Genomic DNA, 16,007 nt, shown 5'->3' with positions numbered 1-16,007 from the left:
AATGTCAGTTTTTTATGAATAATAGATGTTAAAGTATCTACTGCAGGTGAATTTATTTGAATAGATTGATCCTATTGATATTTATTTCTACTATAAACTTTTTAAAATAGTGTAATGGTTTATTCAAAATTGAATTAGCAAAGATTTAAATGATTATTACTGAGGATTTACTATACTTGCCACAGTTCTTAAGGGTCTATCCTTCCTACTTAGCTACTTTCACTCTGTGTGTGAAGTTAGTGACATCTGTAAGCCTTTCCTCCTTTGTGTGTGTCACCCATCTCAGTTTCCTTGGATTAGTGTTCATTCACATGTTGTAATGTTCTTTTTTCTTTTTAAATGGACGCCTATGAAATTAATACATAATATTCCATAAGTGCCTTTTTGGTTTTAGAGCTAATTTATATTCCTTAAAAAAAGTCAAATGATACAGAAGTGTTTGCAGTAAAAATTAATATTTCCCTGTAGTTTTCCTTTTGCCTTTTCCCTCAAGACAATCCCATAAAAGTCACACATAATAAGAGGTTGGTGTTTATCCTTTTAAACCTTATTATATCCATACACAAACACATTTATTTTAGTTTTACATAATTGGATTATAAGCTGCATATTGGTTTGTGATTTTTAAAAAATTAAATATATTGTGAATAATGGATAGAAAATATTCTCACAACAGCTTAGTTAATTGTAGGTACTAGAACAGATGAAGAAAATGAGTCTCAGATGGTAAAGTAACTTGGCCTCTTTGCCATTGTATGTGGATGCTTAGTTTTATTTCTGGCACCCACTCTTTACATTAATGAGAATGTAATTTAAAAAGAAGTTGTCTGTTTCAGAATGGTTGCAGAGTTTAACTGATGCTGTTTTTCTAGCTTAATTACAAACTTCAGCTGGAAAATGATTCCCTTCTTTAAGAGAATTGAATAAATATTCCTTAGAGAGGTGGATAGTAATTTTCATTAATAATTAATTAAGTTATTGAGTAAATTATCCCCATTATTGCAGCGTACGAAGACCTAAGACAGGCTTCATAGCAGAGCTAGAATTTTAGAGATGTTAAAATGTGAGAAAAATATTTACCTTAGAATAAATGAAATGCAGTGTACATGTTGCAATACTGTACATAATAATATGCACGAGGTAGAGAGAGTGAGAAAAGCAAGCAGCAGAGCAGCATGATTCTGTACGTGTGAAAGAAAACCGTATTTTGTGAGGCCTTTGGAAATTCCTGCTCTGGCAAGCCAGGGGTCGGCTGGGGGTGAGCTGAGTGTTGCCCGTGTTTCAGAGATAATCCTCCCTTCATCTGAAAAAGGAAGAGCTCGGTGAGCAGCTACTTTAATCGTCCTCCAGGCGGGCATCGCAAGGCCTGGGCTTTTTTGTTCCCCTGTGATTCATCTGCTGTGAGGGAAAGGCACAAAAGCCTGGAACATTCTTACCCAAATTTTTGTATCTTCTCTCTCTCATGAGAAATGTTTGCTGTTTTGTATTATAATATTGGTAAGAGAGATGAGAGGAAGCCTGCTTCTCAGTGCTCTGAGAAAGGATAAGTTGTCAGTGGATTTCATCATTATCAGTGATCTGAACTCTAAAAATGGAGGCCAGCCACCCTCCCCCATTTGGAAAATATGACTTCCAAGAGTCTCAGTTTCACCTTTGTGTAACTATGATGTAATCAGTGTGATAGTCAAACTATTTACTAGCTGGGAGTATACAGTCACTCTTGGAATGGATACCCCTACTGTGCCAGGGTTAAACTCTTAGTTGCTGAATCATGGGTGGTCTGGGGTGTTCTTGGGGCTGGAAAGAAATGGTTGGGGTGGAGGTCGGGCCGTGTGTTTGGGGAGTACTAGCTATTTTCCAGCCATTATAGAAGTATCTCAATATTTTTATACTGGTTTGTATCAGCTAAATATGAGCCTTGGATGTTATAGTACCTGCCTCAGATGAGAGTTGTGAAGATGAAATTAACTGAAATGACATCATGCAGAGCAATTCTCAAATTATAACTTATCACCACTAGTACAACCAGAACTAAAACAGAAAGAAGGCTATATTAGTAATTCTATTACATATTTTGTCCTCTTGCCCATATTTTAAGTTCAGCATTCACAAACTATCAGTGAATATGCAGTGATTATATTACGGATTATGAGCTGCCCTGTCTGTCGTGTTTCCCTGAAAATAAGAGCTAGCCGGACAATCAGCTCTAATGCATCTTTTGGAGCAAAAATTAATATAAGACCCGGTCTTATTTTACTATAATATAAGACTGGGTCTTATGATATGATATGATATGATATATGATACCTGGTCTTATATAATACAAGACCAGGTCTTTGATATGATATGATAGATGATATGATGTAATATAATATAATATCAGATCTTATATAAGACCGGGTCTTATATTAATTTTTGCTCCAAAAGATGCATTAGAGTTGATTGTCTGGCTAGGTCTTATTTTTGGCGAAACACAGTAGTGGCTGGCCTCTCTGGAGGATAGGGTGCCTGGAGCCTCTGTCTCCTCCATTCTCTCCTCTGTTGCTCTGGCTGATGCAACAAATGAGGCTGGTGATCCAGTGGGCTTGTATTCCATTTGGTGACATGTTTTCCCAGGCCCGTTAGCAGGCATTCTAAATTTGTTTCTCCATAGAAACAATATTGTAATTTGGTGCTTTTCCATGTTAACTTTTTTCTCCTGAATTATCAGATTTATATTCTGCCGTTAGAACTTTACTCAAAGAAAAAGACCTACAAAGTGCAAAAACGTCACAATTTATTGCATTTCGAAGGTAAAGCATTTACAATATTTTAATGTTTTTAATCTAGCTTCTAACCCTCCCTCATTACTAATTAGTATAGTAATAAGTAATTAATATAGTAATTAAGTACTATGACTTATTAATATAGTGTTTGGGAGACTCTCATAGCATCACTGTTAATTCTCTCTTATTTTGAGGTATTTTTTGTTAGACATGGAAGAGGGCAATTTCTAAACAGGGCTGTTTATACTAAATATTATATTAAGAAACTCAGTGGAAACCTGAATGGAACACAGGTTAATTCTAAGATAAAATTTATAAAATATTTTTTCCTGGAGAAAGTCCTGGGGACTTTTTATAGTATCTAGTATGTCATAATTGTTGATAACAGAAATAAGCACAGAACAGATACTATTAAGGTAACCCTTGCATTTTCATGTGTTTCAGGCAAGACTGTGATGTCATCAATGCCTGCTGTTGCAGTCACTATGCAGGCCACCTAATCAAGTGAGCACAAAAGGACCAAAACTTGAGACAGTCCTTCCTTGATTCCCTGTTCTGCCATTTATCACTGCAGCCACAAATTTATACATCTTTTTTATTTTCTTATTTGTGAAGTAAAATGATCTCTTCAGTTAAATATAATGTATGTCCTTAGGAATTGACTTTTTGATAATCAATGTAATAAGAAAAACAAGGAATAAAATTTTCCTGTAGTTTCCAGGTTGGCACCCTCCAGCTTCTCCCAGATGAGTGTGGGCAATTCAGGAGACTTTTTCATATTATGACATGTGTGTAGTGTGTCCGAGAACCTTCGGCTCCCTGCAGAGAACACCTTACTTAGTGAATATCTTTCAGAGAAATAGAGCATAGAAAAGCCACTCTGTTGACACACAGGAAAAATTAAGTCATGTCTCTTGCTTTTATCAACACTTACTATTAAGTGCAGAAAAACCCAGAGATGTGTAAGTTACAGGAGGAGCTCTCTGCATGTTTAAGAAAGACACACCGAAAAACCATATTAGGTAGCTTAACAAAGGGTTAAAAAGCACACTACTGGGGCCATGCAATCTGGGTGCCAGTGACTGTGATCTTTGGCAGGTAATTGCACCTTTCCATGTATGTGGAAGAGGCTACTTATATAGAATTTCCCTCAGATTTGTGGTAAGGATGAAATGAAATAATATACCTAAAACACTTATTGCAGGAACTGCTATATCTCCAGCATTTATTCAATTTACTGCTATTATTTTAATGTAATTATTATAATAAAAATAATGTATAAGTGCTATAAGATTTTTTTTGGAGAACAAAGGTGAAGTAAAGAAAGTGTGGAAATTATTTTGAGATTGGATCAGATCTGAGTGATAGTTAATGTTTATTTATTTATTTTTTTAATTAAAGTTTATTAGGGTGACAATTGTTAGTAAAGGTATGTAGATTTCAGGTGTACAATTCTGTATTACATCATCTATAAATCCCATTGTGTGTTCACCACCCAGGTAATTAATGTTTAAACAAAATGAAATTAAGGTTTTCCAAACTTTGATGATGATTATTATTTTCTAATCCAGGGATCATAAGAATAGATTTCTATTTGGAGTTGGTGATAAAATTTGCTGTACCAGGAATGCATATCTCTCAGATTTACTGCCTGGGAATAACTCCAACCATCAGCAAAATAATGAACTAGAGGCCAGTGGTGAAGACTTTAATGGAGCGCCCCGTGGTTTTGCTAAAAATAAGCATGGCTTTGAAAGTGGTATTAGACTCTGCAATGGAGAAATATTTTTCATAACACGTGTAAGTGGTAACAAAAATAGTACCTTTTTACTTATTAGAAATTTGGTTTTTTAATTGCCCTAGGATTGATTCAGAATTCAGTCATATCAGAGTTGACCTTCTTCTTCCATAATTTTTTGTGAAGGATTTTTGCATACATGTTTGTGAGAGATATTGGCTTGTACTTTTCCAGTCATGTCCTATCTGGTTTTGGTGTCAGAGGAATGCTGGCTTCCTGAAATGAGCTGGGAAGTGTTCCTTTCTTTTATATTTTTCGGAAAGACTCTGTGAAGAAACAAACTTTTAGTAAGTTTGAAGTTCTTGAGTAACAAAAACAAGGGACAAGAAACACCTATTATATTTTACAAAGCGTCATTTCCTTGTTAGCTGCTTAAATATATTACAGAAACTGCAGAAGTGGTTACCTTAAATTTGTTCTCATTGTATAAACACCCTCTTAAACATATAAGTTTATTCTTTAAAGTCTGTGAGAAAAAGTACTCTTTGCAAAGAGTATATACAGACGTACGCACAAGAAATAAAATGTATAGACATCAAAATAAGAAAGACAACACAGCCTGTTTTCCAGAAAGTCACATCTGGTTAAGTTTCAAGGACCAAAAACTTCCATTTGTGTTTATTAAAATATTTGGGTGTGTATATATTTAGTTTGTGCTCAAGCATGGATTTTAAGCATTTGGAAATTCTTAACAATTGTAATGAATGTACATGCCATTTTTCTTATAAGGTGCTTGCATTTTATGTCCAAAAATAAAATACCTTTACAGTATATTTGAAAATGTACAGAATAGCTCTTTGTTTTGGTGACAGGATATAACTGATGTAACTATTGGAAAGAGAAGATATTTGACCATTGATAATATGGCTGGCTTGGAAGTAACTGTGGATTTTGGGAAACTAATGCAAAATTGTCACATAAGACATGCATGGGCAAGAACCATTCACACTTTTCAGGTAAGATTGACCTTTATGAAGCTGTTTAAATAGCTTGCCAAGCCATAGAATACTTTGCATTATTTTCTTCCTAATTTTTATTGCCTTGTTTTTTACATTAGGAAACAAAATGCACAGACGTACAGAAAATACTATGTAGACATTAACCTTTTGCTCTGTTTTGCTTCAGAGCGCTCTTTTTTCAGAAACTAAGATTATAGTTAAAGCCTCACCCTTCAGGTCTTCCCTCCAACCAGGGGTAGAAGGTCAGGACCAGGAGACTGAATTTGCCCCTTGCTTCAGTCTCCAGTGTAGGGCACTGTTTCTGATCTTGTCTTTATTTAAAATTTTGATAGTGTGTTCATCTTGGAATTTTCAGTTTAAATTTTGAATTAAAAATTTTGATTTTGGTTTAAATTTTGATATATTAACATATATATCTTGATTGTCGAGTTTCTTGGCATCCTCTTAAATATTACATCCTAAGCAAGGGTCTCTGAAATTCTGGAAACTCATATCATTCAATTCTGTGAAGTTTTCTTAAATAATTTCGTTAAGATTTCTTGTTCTGAGTTCTTCTTTGTTTTGTCTTTCTAGAACCTCTCTTATGTTGGACATCCAGAAATGGCTATCTAAATTTCTTATCAATCTCTTCTATTTCCCATCTTGTTGTCATTTTGTTGTATTTTCTGAGCCATTTCCTCAAATTTATAATCCAGTTTTCTGTTGCATTTCTGGAATAATGAAGAGTGAAGGGGTCTTTATTATTTCTGGGTTGAGGTTGGAGTAAATATCTAAATGTTCCTTTTTATTGAATCTGGCTCTTATTTCCTGGTTGAAATATTTAGCATTTCTTACCTCTGAGAATATTCCTGATTGTTATTTTGTATCATTAGCATAGTTTGTTCCTTCTGAGTTTAGTTCAAATGTTTATTGAGTCAAATTCTGTTCTGGGTGTTTGGTATAGATCAGTTTGTGAAACAAAGATGCCTGCCATTGGGAGGTTACATTTGGTGGGGAAGAGGATAGAGATATACACAACTGTTAAAAAAAAAATAAGTAAACTACATATTATGTTAGAAGTTGGTAAAGCAGTGGAAACGGGTTGGGAATGGGGTGCAGTTGTAATTTTAAATAGGTGGTCAGCATAGGCCTCATTGAGAAGGTGGCATTTGAATAAAGACTTGAAAGAGGTAAAGAATTTAACCTTGTGGGTGTCTGGGAGAAGAGCATTCTAGGTAGAGGGAAGAGACAAGGTCGGGGTTCTTAGGTGGGTGCCTGTCTGGCATATTTGAAGAACAGGAACAGCATGGAGGCCAGTGTGGGAGTGACAGCACATAAGGTCAGAGAAGTAACGCAAGGTAAGGGGGTAGAAGGATCGGGGGCCAGGTCACCTCCTAGGGCCTTCTAGGACTATACATTATCCAATGTAAAGAAACTTTTTTTGTTAATAAATAAACTTTTTAAAAAATACATAAACTTTTTTTAAATAAATAAACTTTTATTGGAACGCAGTCACATTCATTTACATATTGGCTATGACTGCTTTTGTACCATACCCGAAGAGCTGAGTAGTTGGCGTAGAGACCATCTGGCCTGCAAGCCCTAAATATTTATTCTTCGACCCATTACAGAAAAAATTTCTTGACTCCACTCTGAAGTTTATATAGACTTTCAGGTTCTAAGTCTATAAAATCATGAAGGGTATTAATGGTTTGTGTCTCTTCATATAAGTTGTAAGTTTTAGAACAAATTTGGAGACTAGAAATATACGTAATTCACAGTAAAGGTATAAAACGTGCCTCAAGACGTCTGATCGTGTTAATGATTGAAGGAAGATTTAAAAAAATGGACAAATGATTTCTAGCAGGTTATTGAGGTGAAGTTAGGTGTCCATGTCCCGTTTTCTGAGCACACCTTTGGCATGTTGTTTTAATTCTTATCATCATTCAGGGAGATGCTGGATAAACAGCAGTGAGCAAGTCAGATGTGGTCCTGCCTTCACAGAGCTTACAGTCCAGTGAGGATTACACTTAAAGCAGATAGTTACATGCCAGCCTGGTAAAAATCGTGTTACAGAGGAAGTACAGGATGCTGGAAAGTACCTGGATGGGGCAGCGCCTTAGAAGTGGGCCAGATGGAGACCACAGACTGGGAAGGACCACAGAGAGTTTCCTTGTGCTGGAGCGAGCATGGCTCATGGGGAGGATTGAGGAAAGAAGGATGGAAGGAGCAGGGCCGAGGCTGGTTCTTGAAGGACCAAACGGGCCATATTAAGGAGCCAGGACTTTATGTTGAGAGCCTGGGAGCCACTACTGGGTTCTAAGCAGAATCTGATGTGAATGAATTTGCATTTGACAAATATCACTATAGCTGCTATGAGGACAGTGGACTGTAGCAAGTGTGAGTATGTGAGTACGGGGAGACTGAGTCTGAGGCTGTTACATTTTTTTCAGTGTCACTTTCACCGATGAGTAAGAACTCGGTTAGCTAAGGTTAGGTAGACGTTTTCCTGGTTAGGAATACACAATAGAAAGCCTAAGGGGAGAAATGGTGTATCTGTATTTAGCATTTGTATAATCAAGTATCATTTAAGTCAATTTCTGAGACTCAGCAGCATTGGAAGGAAGTGTTTGTCAAACTTTTATCATCTGAAGAGTGGGTTCAAACTCTCTGTGTCTAGGGAGATAGAAGTGTTTGGATTTTTTTGTTTTGTTTTTTTAAACTGTGGCTCTGTAGTTTCTACATGCCCATCTTGTCATTTGTCTCCCCACAATCCTTCTTTTGGCTGGGGTAATGTGGGAACATTAGCGAGAAGTTCAGACCACTTCTTAGTTTACATTGGCATAGAAAATACAGGGACTAAGAATAGCCACAAAACTTGAAACATTTCTCACAGTTACGTGGTGACATCGGGCATTTTTGTTGCCTATACAGTTCTTGGCTTGCTAAACTTAAAAAGCAGAGGTTTATCGTTCTCTTGGTTTGTTTATCTGGAAAAAAGTAATAAATGGTTCAATAGTGGGAAAATACAGAAAAATAGAAGAAAAAAAATCATCCAGAGGCCTTCCATTTTGAAGACAGTCATCATTTTGAATCAATTGCCTTTTTGTGATTTGTTTCATTACATATTTATGTTCATTTTGTATGTAATTTTTTTGGGTCAGAGTAATTTTATTTTGTGTTACATAGTTGTGATCATTTTTTATATATACAGAGGATGGCAAAAAATATGTATACATTTAAAGAAAGGAAAAAGCTGTATTAAAATTGTAATACAATGAATGATGGTAGCATTCATTTGATTAATGCCATCGTTTGAGCAAATGTCATACTACACATTGCTGCCGTAACTCAATTCAACTTCGAAAAGCAACACATAGATAACATCTCTTACAATGTGTACTTTTTTTTTGGCACCCGTGGTATGTACCGTTTTTAAAATTTTGTTAAATTTTAAAGCATTTTTGATGTTTGTAAAATGTACGATATCTATATATAGATACTTTATATAAATATATAAATAAATACATATATATACTCTCCCATCATTGGATATTTAAGGTGCCTGTTTTTTTTGTTACTATAAAGTAACAGTGGGATGATACATTTATGCATAAAAGCCCATGCAATCATTTCAAGTGATTTTATTATTTGGCACTGCGCAGTCTTTAAAATGTATTGCTGGGTTTCTACAAGCCAGTCGTGGATCTATGAGACCTGAACTTAGCAGTGTAATTAGAAAACATGAGTTCTTGGATAATTAAGAAAATGGACCTCCTAAGATGGATTTATATGATTCCTGTGGCCAGGTTGTAGGTGCTTGGGAGGACCTGTCTCTTTTCTACCTCTGTAGACTGACTTTTTGAAGACATGAACCCCTTACACACTACTAAGTCTCCTGAATGCATTGTTCCCTCTCAGGGGTCTGAGGAGCAGACAGTCGTCTACGTCGTTGGGAAGGCGGGTCGCCAGCACTGGCAGCACGTTTACACCGCGGTGACCAGGGGCCGCTGCAGAGTGTACGTCATTGCAGAAGAATCTCAGCTCCGGAGCTCAATTTCGAACAGCAGTATGCCCAGAAACACTCGTTTAAAACATTTCTTGCAAAACAAGCTCTCTACTAGCTCTGCATCGCCAGCAGATTTTGCGTCCCCGTCAAAGAGCTCTGGAGATAGCGGAGGCCCCAGCACACAACTGTCCACGTCACCACTCCCTGCAGGCACAGCTGAGGTTGTGACAAACAATGTCCCCAGAAGCCAGGCCTCTGCGGTTGATGATAAGACAGTCGCCTTTGGTGGAGATTGGAAATTACCTCCACCTGATGAAGCGGATACAGATGAAGATCCATCCAAATCTCGAGGGCCCAAGAGAACCTGTGGCCTGGATGATCATGAAAGTCCAAACAAAATTCTTATGGTAGGCGTGGTGGGCTCATGCGCTCAAGTTTTATTGAGATATTGCTAACCTCGGTGTGCTTATCTGTACTCAAGTACGATGTAATTGTATTAGTGTTGCATGGTGCTGTAGGAAGTAAAAACCAGGGTTCTCTCATCTCTGTCCAGTTTCCTCTCTCCTATGCCCAGCTGAGCCTGGCAGTCTTTCTCACTCTGCCCGCGGCTGGCATTCGAGGGAGCCTCCATCCATTGGCTTGCCGGAAGCAATAGTTTGTCATCTTGCACCTTCTTCCTGCATACCTTCCTCATCACCCTCCCCTCCCTTCTGTGGGCCCTAATCTCACTTTTATCCCCACAGCTCCCCTGAAGCAGCTGCTTCCAATCATCTTGTCAACTTGACTCTTTTCAGCAGTCAATTTTCAATTTTGCAATTTTCAGCAGTTTTCACTGTGGCTGCTGTTTCAATGTTTCCTTCCCTTGGTTTCCAGCGAGCCTTATCTAACACTTGCCCTTCCTCACCGTCTCAGCCTCCCTTCGTTTCTTCACTTCTTCCCATCCACTGACTGGAGACATCTCCCCAAGGCTCAGTTCTTTTTTCCTTTGAGAAGTGATCCTGTTCTCTAAATCTCAGCCATCACTTTTGCACTGATGATTTGTTCAACAAATAGTTTTCACCCGTCTACTGCATTTCAGGCATTAGCAATGCAAAGGTAAGTGACAGTTCCCAGTCATGCGCTGATGGTCGGCCCATGGTGGAGACACACAGGCTAGTAAGTAACTTGGTGCGTCACTGAATACTCTTAACACTGAACAGAAGGTCATGAACCAACTCCCCCATCTGTGTCTTTGTTCCTAGAGATTGACTTTCTGAAACTCTCTTTTCTGATTTCTCCATTTCAGACACCATTCTCCCAACTACACAAGCTTAAAATTTTGGTGTCACCTTAGACTCACATTGCTTTCACCCTCTGCCTCTAGTTAGTTGCTAGATTTATTGCAAAATATGTCTCTCAGGAATTTCTTTCATCCCATTTCGTCTGGGCTGTTTTAGATCCTGATCTCATCTTCTTGGATGATTGCCGACCTGGCTACCTTACTGTCTTATTTCCATTCTCCTAATACACCCGACACACTGGTACCAGTAACCCCCGTCAGTATTTAGCTCATTCCTGGGTCTAAGAGCCTTCAGTGTCACTCTAGTGCCTACAACATAAATGCTAGACTATCAGGCATTTGAGACCTTTCATAGTTGGAGTCCAGCTTTCCCATTATCATGTCTAACTATTCTTTTTTCTACTTTCGTCAAGCTAGTCTCTTCATTCACTAAAATGAGCCAAACTGATGCTCATGTCTCCCTTTTGGCTTTTGTTGTACACTTGATTTGGATGCCTTCTTCTCTCTGCCTCACCTCATTTGGCATTTGAAAAAAATTTTTTTTTCCCAAGTCAAGTTATTGTCCTTTCAATCTTAGTTGTGAAGGGTGCCATGCCGTTCAGCTTCAAGTTGCTGTCCTTTCAGTCTTAGTTGTAGAGGGCGCAGCTCCGCTCCAGGTCCAGTTGCAGTTGCTAGTTGCAGGGGGCTGAGCCCACCATCCCTTGCGGGAGTCGAGGAATCGAACTGGCAACTTTGTGGTTGAGAGCCCACTGGCACATGTGGGAATCGAGCCGGCAGCCTTTGGCGTTAGGAGCACGGAGCTCTAACCGCCTGAGCCACCGGGCCGGCCCTGAAAAAAATTTAGGTCTTCTGCTAGTCACTGATCTAAGCATCCGAAGGAGGAAAACAGACAAATCCCTTGCTTTATTATCATATATCCTACTGATATTGGCATCACATCCCTCATTTCTGGGGATTCCTCATTTTAATTTAGTACTGGGCTGCCTAAATATGTAGTAGGCCTTGTTCACATTTTTAGCAATTAGATGTATGCATTCAGCAAACGGTCACTTCTATGTGCCAGTCCCAGAGCTGGGTGCTGGGGGTCCCAGTGAGCAAAAGCAGACACAGCCCCACAAAGATCCGAGAGCTCATTGCTCTGGTTTGCTTAAGTCTTCCAAAGGGTGGGGAAAAGGTACTGGGTCTTATGCAGAAGCAGTCAGAGGGAAAAGAAGTACATAGGGTAGACTGACTACATTTTTACAAAATTAACTTTATTTTTATTGTTGTTCTAACAGGTGGAAGAATCATCTCCACAAGTATCTTCCAAACTTCGGGATTTGAGACTGAATAGTTTAACCCCCAGGCAACTTTTCAAATCCACACATAATCAAGAAACCTGATTTTATTTCCGATTGCTCAGATAACTGTCTTATTTTTTTCCATTCAACACAAAATGAACATCCTCGCTTCAAAGTATCAAGATAAAAGAGGACGTCTATCACTGGAGTTTTATTTGCAGGTGTCAGCAGATGTTTTAAATTCACTTGATCAAAGAAAACCTTAATGATTTCAGTATCTGTCATCATGAGAACTGGTAGCACTGGATAGAAATGAAAGGAAAAGATGTTTTACATATAATTGTTTAATTTTATACTTTAAAAAGTGTTTACTTTCTAGGATAATGCCTTATTAACTTCCACGATCATTGCCAAAGGGATGAAGCGATGGTCAAGATAAACTGTAATTGCATTGCTTACTGACGCCAATTCCAGGACGTTGGATCTTCAGCAAAGTGGTCGTCTCTCCAGGCTGCCCTTTTCTCCATCCCTGCTTCCTGCCTCCACCACATCTGGAGCTTTTTCCTGGAAATTCCTTTTGAGTTGGGAAGCTCATTGTTTTCTTTGTTTTCTGTTTTGTTTTGTTTTTCTTAATTTGAGATATAATTGACATGTAACATTGCGTAAGTTTAAGATATACACTGTTGATTGGATACTTAGTATTGCAATATGATTATCACTGTAGCATTAGCTAACCCGTTTGTCATGTCACGCCATTACCATTTTGGAGAGGGGAGCACATTGTTTTGAAGATACTCTACTTTTGAAAAATTATTTTCTCTCAGGGTGATTTTATTTTACTTTTTTTTAGAGTATTTATTGTTAAATGGTGAAAGAATAAGTTAAGAGGACAAATTTACCTGTTATCCCAATGTTTTAAAAATAGCCTATTGAGATAGAATTTGCATACAAGTCACCCGTTCACACAAGTGAGTGGCTTTTAGTGTATTCAGAATTGCGCTACCAGCATTACAATTAGTTTTAGAATATTTTTATAGAACCCCCAAAAGAAATCCTCTACCTCTTAGCTGTAATCCTCTCATCCCCTCCAGCCCTAGGTAACTACTGATCTACTTTGTCTCTATTGATTTGTCTGTTCCAGACATTTCACATAAATGGAGTCATAGGATACATGGTCCTTTGTCACTGACTTTTTCGACTTAGCATAATATTTTCAGATTTCATCCATGTGTGGTAGCATGTATCTCTCACTGCTTTATCTCTCTCTCTTTCAAAAGGTTTTTAAAAATTATGTACAAAGAGCTAGCTTCACGCAATGATGGGAAAACTGGCTGTATATATTGAGGCCAGATTTCCAGATCAGGCCGTGATGGTTTGAGCTGATGTGGCAAGGCCATGAACACTGGCTGAATTTTTGTGGGTGGCTGCAGTAGAGCTGCAGGTGACCCACCTTGCTCTCAGAGATGCCATGATGCAAAAGGCATTAATCTCTTTTATTACCAAGTAATATTCCACAGTACGGGTAGAGCACATTGAATTTATCCATTCATCAGTTGATGGACATCTGGGTTGTTTCCACATATTGGCTGTTATAACTAACACAGCTGTGAACATCTGTGTACAAGTTGTGGTGTGGCCATATATTTTCATTCCTTTTAGGTATATCCCTAGGAGTGCAGTTGCTGAGTCATGTTGTAACACTATTTCCCCTTTTGAGGAAGTGACAGACTGTTTTCCAAAGTTTCCATATTTACACCAGCAGTGTGTGAACGTTCCAATTTCTCCACATTCTCCCCAACACCTGTTATTATCTGACTTTTTGATTATAATCATGTAGTGGGTATCAAGTGATATTTCATTGTGGTTTGGATTTACGTTTCCCTATGGGCTGATGATGTTGAGTATCTTTTCATGAGTTTATGAACCGTTTGTGTGTCCTCTTAGGAGAAATGTCTGTTCAGATCTTTTGCCCAATTAAAAAATTTTTTTTATTATTATTATGGAGATCTAAGTTCTTTATATATCTACATACAAGTCCCTTATTAAAAACAGCATTTGCAAAATTTTTTCCCATTTTGTGGCTTTGCCCTTTCTTCATGCTGTCCTCTGAAGCACAAGTTTTTATATCATCTGTAAACAGAGATAGTTTTACTTCTTCTTTTCCAAACTGGATGCCTTTTATTTCATTTTCTTGTCTTATCGCCCTGGCTGGCACCTCCAGGACACTGTTAAATAGAAGTGGCGAGAATGGACATCCTTGTCTTGTCCCTGTGACTTTACAAGGTGTGCAAGGCAATCTGCACAATGAAAACTTGGGACGATCGGTGTGCTTTGCTTTATTTGAAGATAGCATAATTAGAATTTGTACATTTTAATAGCGTCTGTCAATTTACTTCATAGGCTACCTGTAATGGTCTCTGAGGGCTGATGTTGTGATCTTTGTCACCTAAAATCAATGCACTGTTAATCTCGGGGTGTTCCTGTGTGCTGGCGGTTTCAGCACTTCCACTTGTGTCACACGCCTTACCTCACGACAGTGCTGAAGTACACATCTGACCTTCGGCATCACTGCGGGGACACTGACCCCCAATAAGTAAATTTCAAACCACCAGTGAGCTGGAATTCAAACTCAGATTGGATTTCAAAACCTATACTCTTCCCACTCTTCCATGCTGCTTTTCAAGTTTATGGCAAAACCATCCCCTTTTAAATAATTATGTAACAATAAGCATTGTGTAGGGCTCAGTCTAGCACATGAAAATACATTCAAATTGCATGTCATTTCTTTTGGCTTTTTAAAATCACTGTTTATTCCATTTGGTAGAGGGTTTTTTTTTTCCATACAAATATTTGCAACAATTTTGAATTCCCCAAAACCATACATAGACGATAAATACCATGCTATTAAAGTATTAAATTTGTACAAAAATACTTTACAGTTTAATACTTGTTTGTTACAAATAAAAATACATATTTAAGTGACTCATGATCTTTTTTTTTCCTTAACATGATTCTGCTTTATACTTTCTTGCCCTGGCGGTCCTGAAATGTGTTTGAAATAATATATTTCTTTGTGCAAAAAGAAAGGTGAACTTTTTCCTTAAACAAAGGACACAGTGTTCAAATGCTTCATCCAAGCAGTTATTCGAATTATTGACCAAAATGAAAATGTTTGGAAAATAATCATTTCAATATGGAGAGTCTACAATCAATATACAGATCTATTTTTTTTATATTCACCAAATAACAGTTATTAGTGTAACTATTCAAAATATCTGAACAAATGAAAACAGTTGCTGACAAACATTAAAAGCAACTGTCACAAATTTATTGCTTTGAGGGATGGAAATAATTGGCAATGCATTTTGTGAAAAATGTATTTACAATTTCAGTTAAGTGGCATGGCTCAGAACAAAAGATAGTCCAGTGTCAATTTTAAGTACATGTACTGTACACCCCTCGATATAACCAGTTTTTAAAACATGTCAAGCAGTAAGAGTTTGATTTGCTTATCATTAAGATAAACCTCATTTTAATAGACTTCTTCATTCTCTCTTAACTTCTTAGTCTTGAATTTAAAAAATAAGATACTTAACTCTCAGTGTTACTAAACACTAATTTATTAGAAGAGATTTGCAGCTATTAAAAATATGTCAAAAAACAAAAAAAAACAAAAACAGGTCACAAGACATATCCTGTTTGATAATTTGTTGCATAGGGAATAGCATACATCTTAGTTAAAATCATTCCTATATTTGGGCAGAACATATACCACCACCTACTATGATCGCCTACGTGCATCGTTGCTGAAACATTTGAAGATAATTTTATACCTGTATCCCTCCCATAGCAGCAGTCCCAGCAGTTGGCCAAACTCTAGTTCCCCCAGTCGAGCCAGCTTTATGAAAAGCCGTGTCGGTCCAGTTCTTACATGAATG

General features: G+C 37.6%; 1 protein-coding gene across 1 annotated transcript in view; it reads left to right on the top strand.

The window, feature by feature from the left end:
- HELB (DNA helicase B) overlaps window positions 1–15,051 on the top strand; it is a 28,384-nt gene extending 13,333 nt beyond the window's left edge. Inside the window, exons 8-13 of the mRNA XM_019732448.2 lie at window positions 2,711–2,792; window positions 3,210–3,269; window positions 4,337–4,565; window positions 5,376–5,519; window positions 9,423–9,917; window positions 12,067–15,051. Coding sequence (XP_019588007.2) covers window positions 2,711–2,792; window positions 3,210–3,269; window positions 4,337–4,565; window positions 5,376–5,519; window positions 9,423–9,917; window positions 12,067–12,171 — 1,115 coding nt within the window. The 3' untranslated portion in view covers window positions 12,172–15,051. The remainder of the gene's footprint in view (window positions 1–2,710; window positions 2,793–3,209; window positions 3,270–4,336; window positions 4,566–5,375; window positions 5,520–9,422; window positions 9,918–12,066) is intronic.
- The last annotated feature ends 956 nt before the right edge of the window (window positions 15,052–16,007 follow it).

This window comes from Rhinolophus sinicus, linkage group LG02, assembly GCF_036562045.2.
Source record: "Rhinolophus sinicus isolate RSC01 linkage group LG02, ASM3656204v1, whole genome shotgun sequence".
Classification (NCBI taxonomy): domain Eukaryota; kingdom Metazoa; phylum Chordata; class Mammalia; order Chiroptera; family Rhinolophidae; genus Rhinolophus; species Rhinolophus sinicus.
The sequence above is the reverse complement of the archived record's forward strand: the minus strand, read 5'-3'. Positions and strand labels throughout refer to the sequence as shown.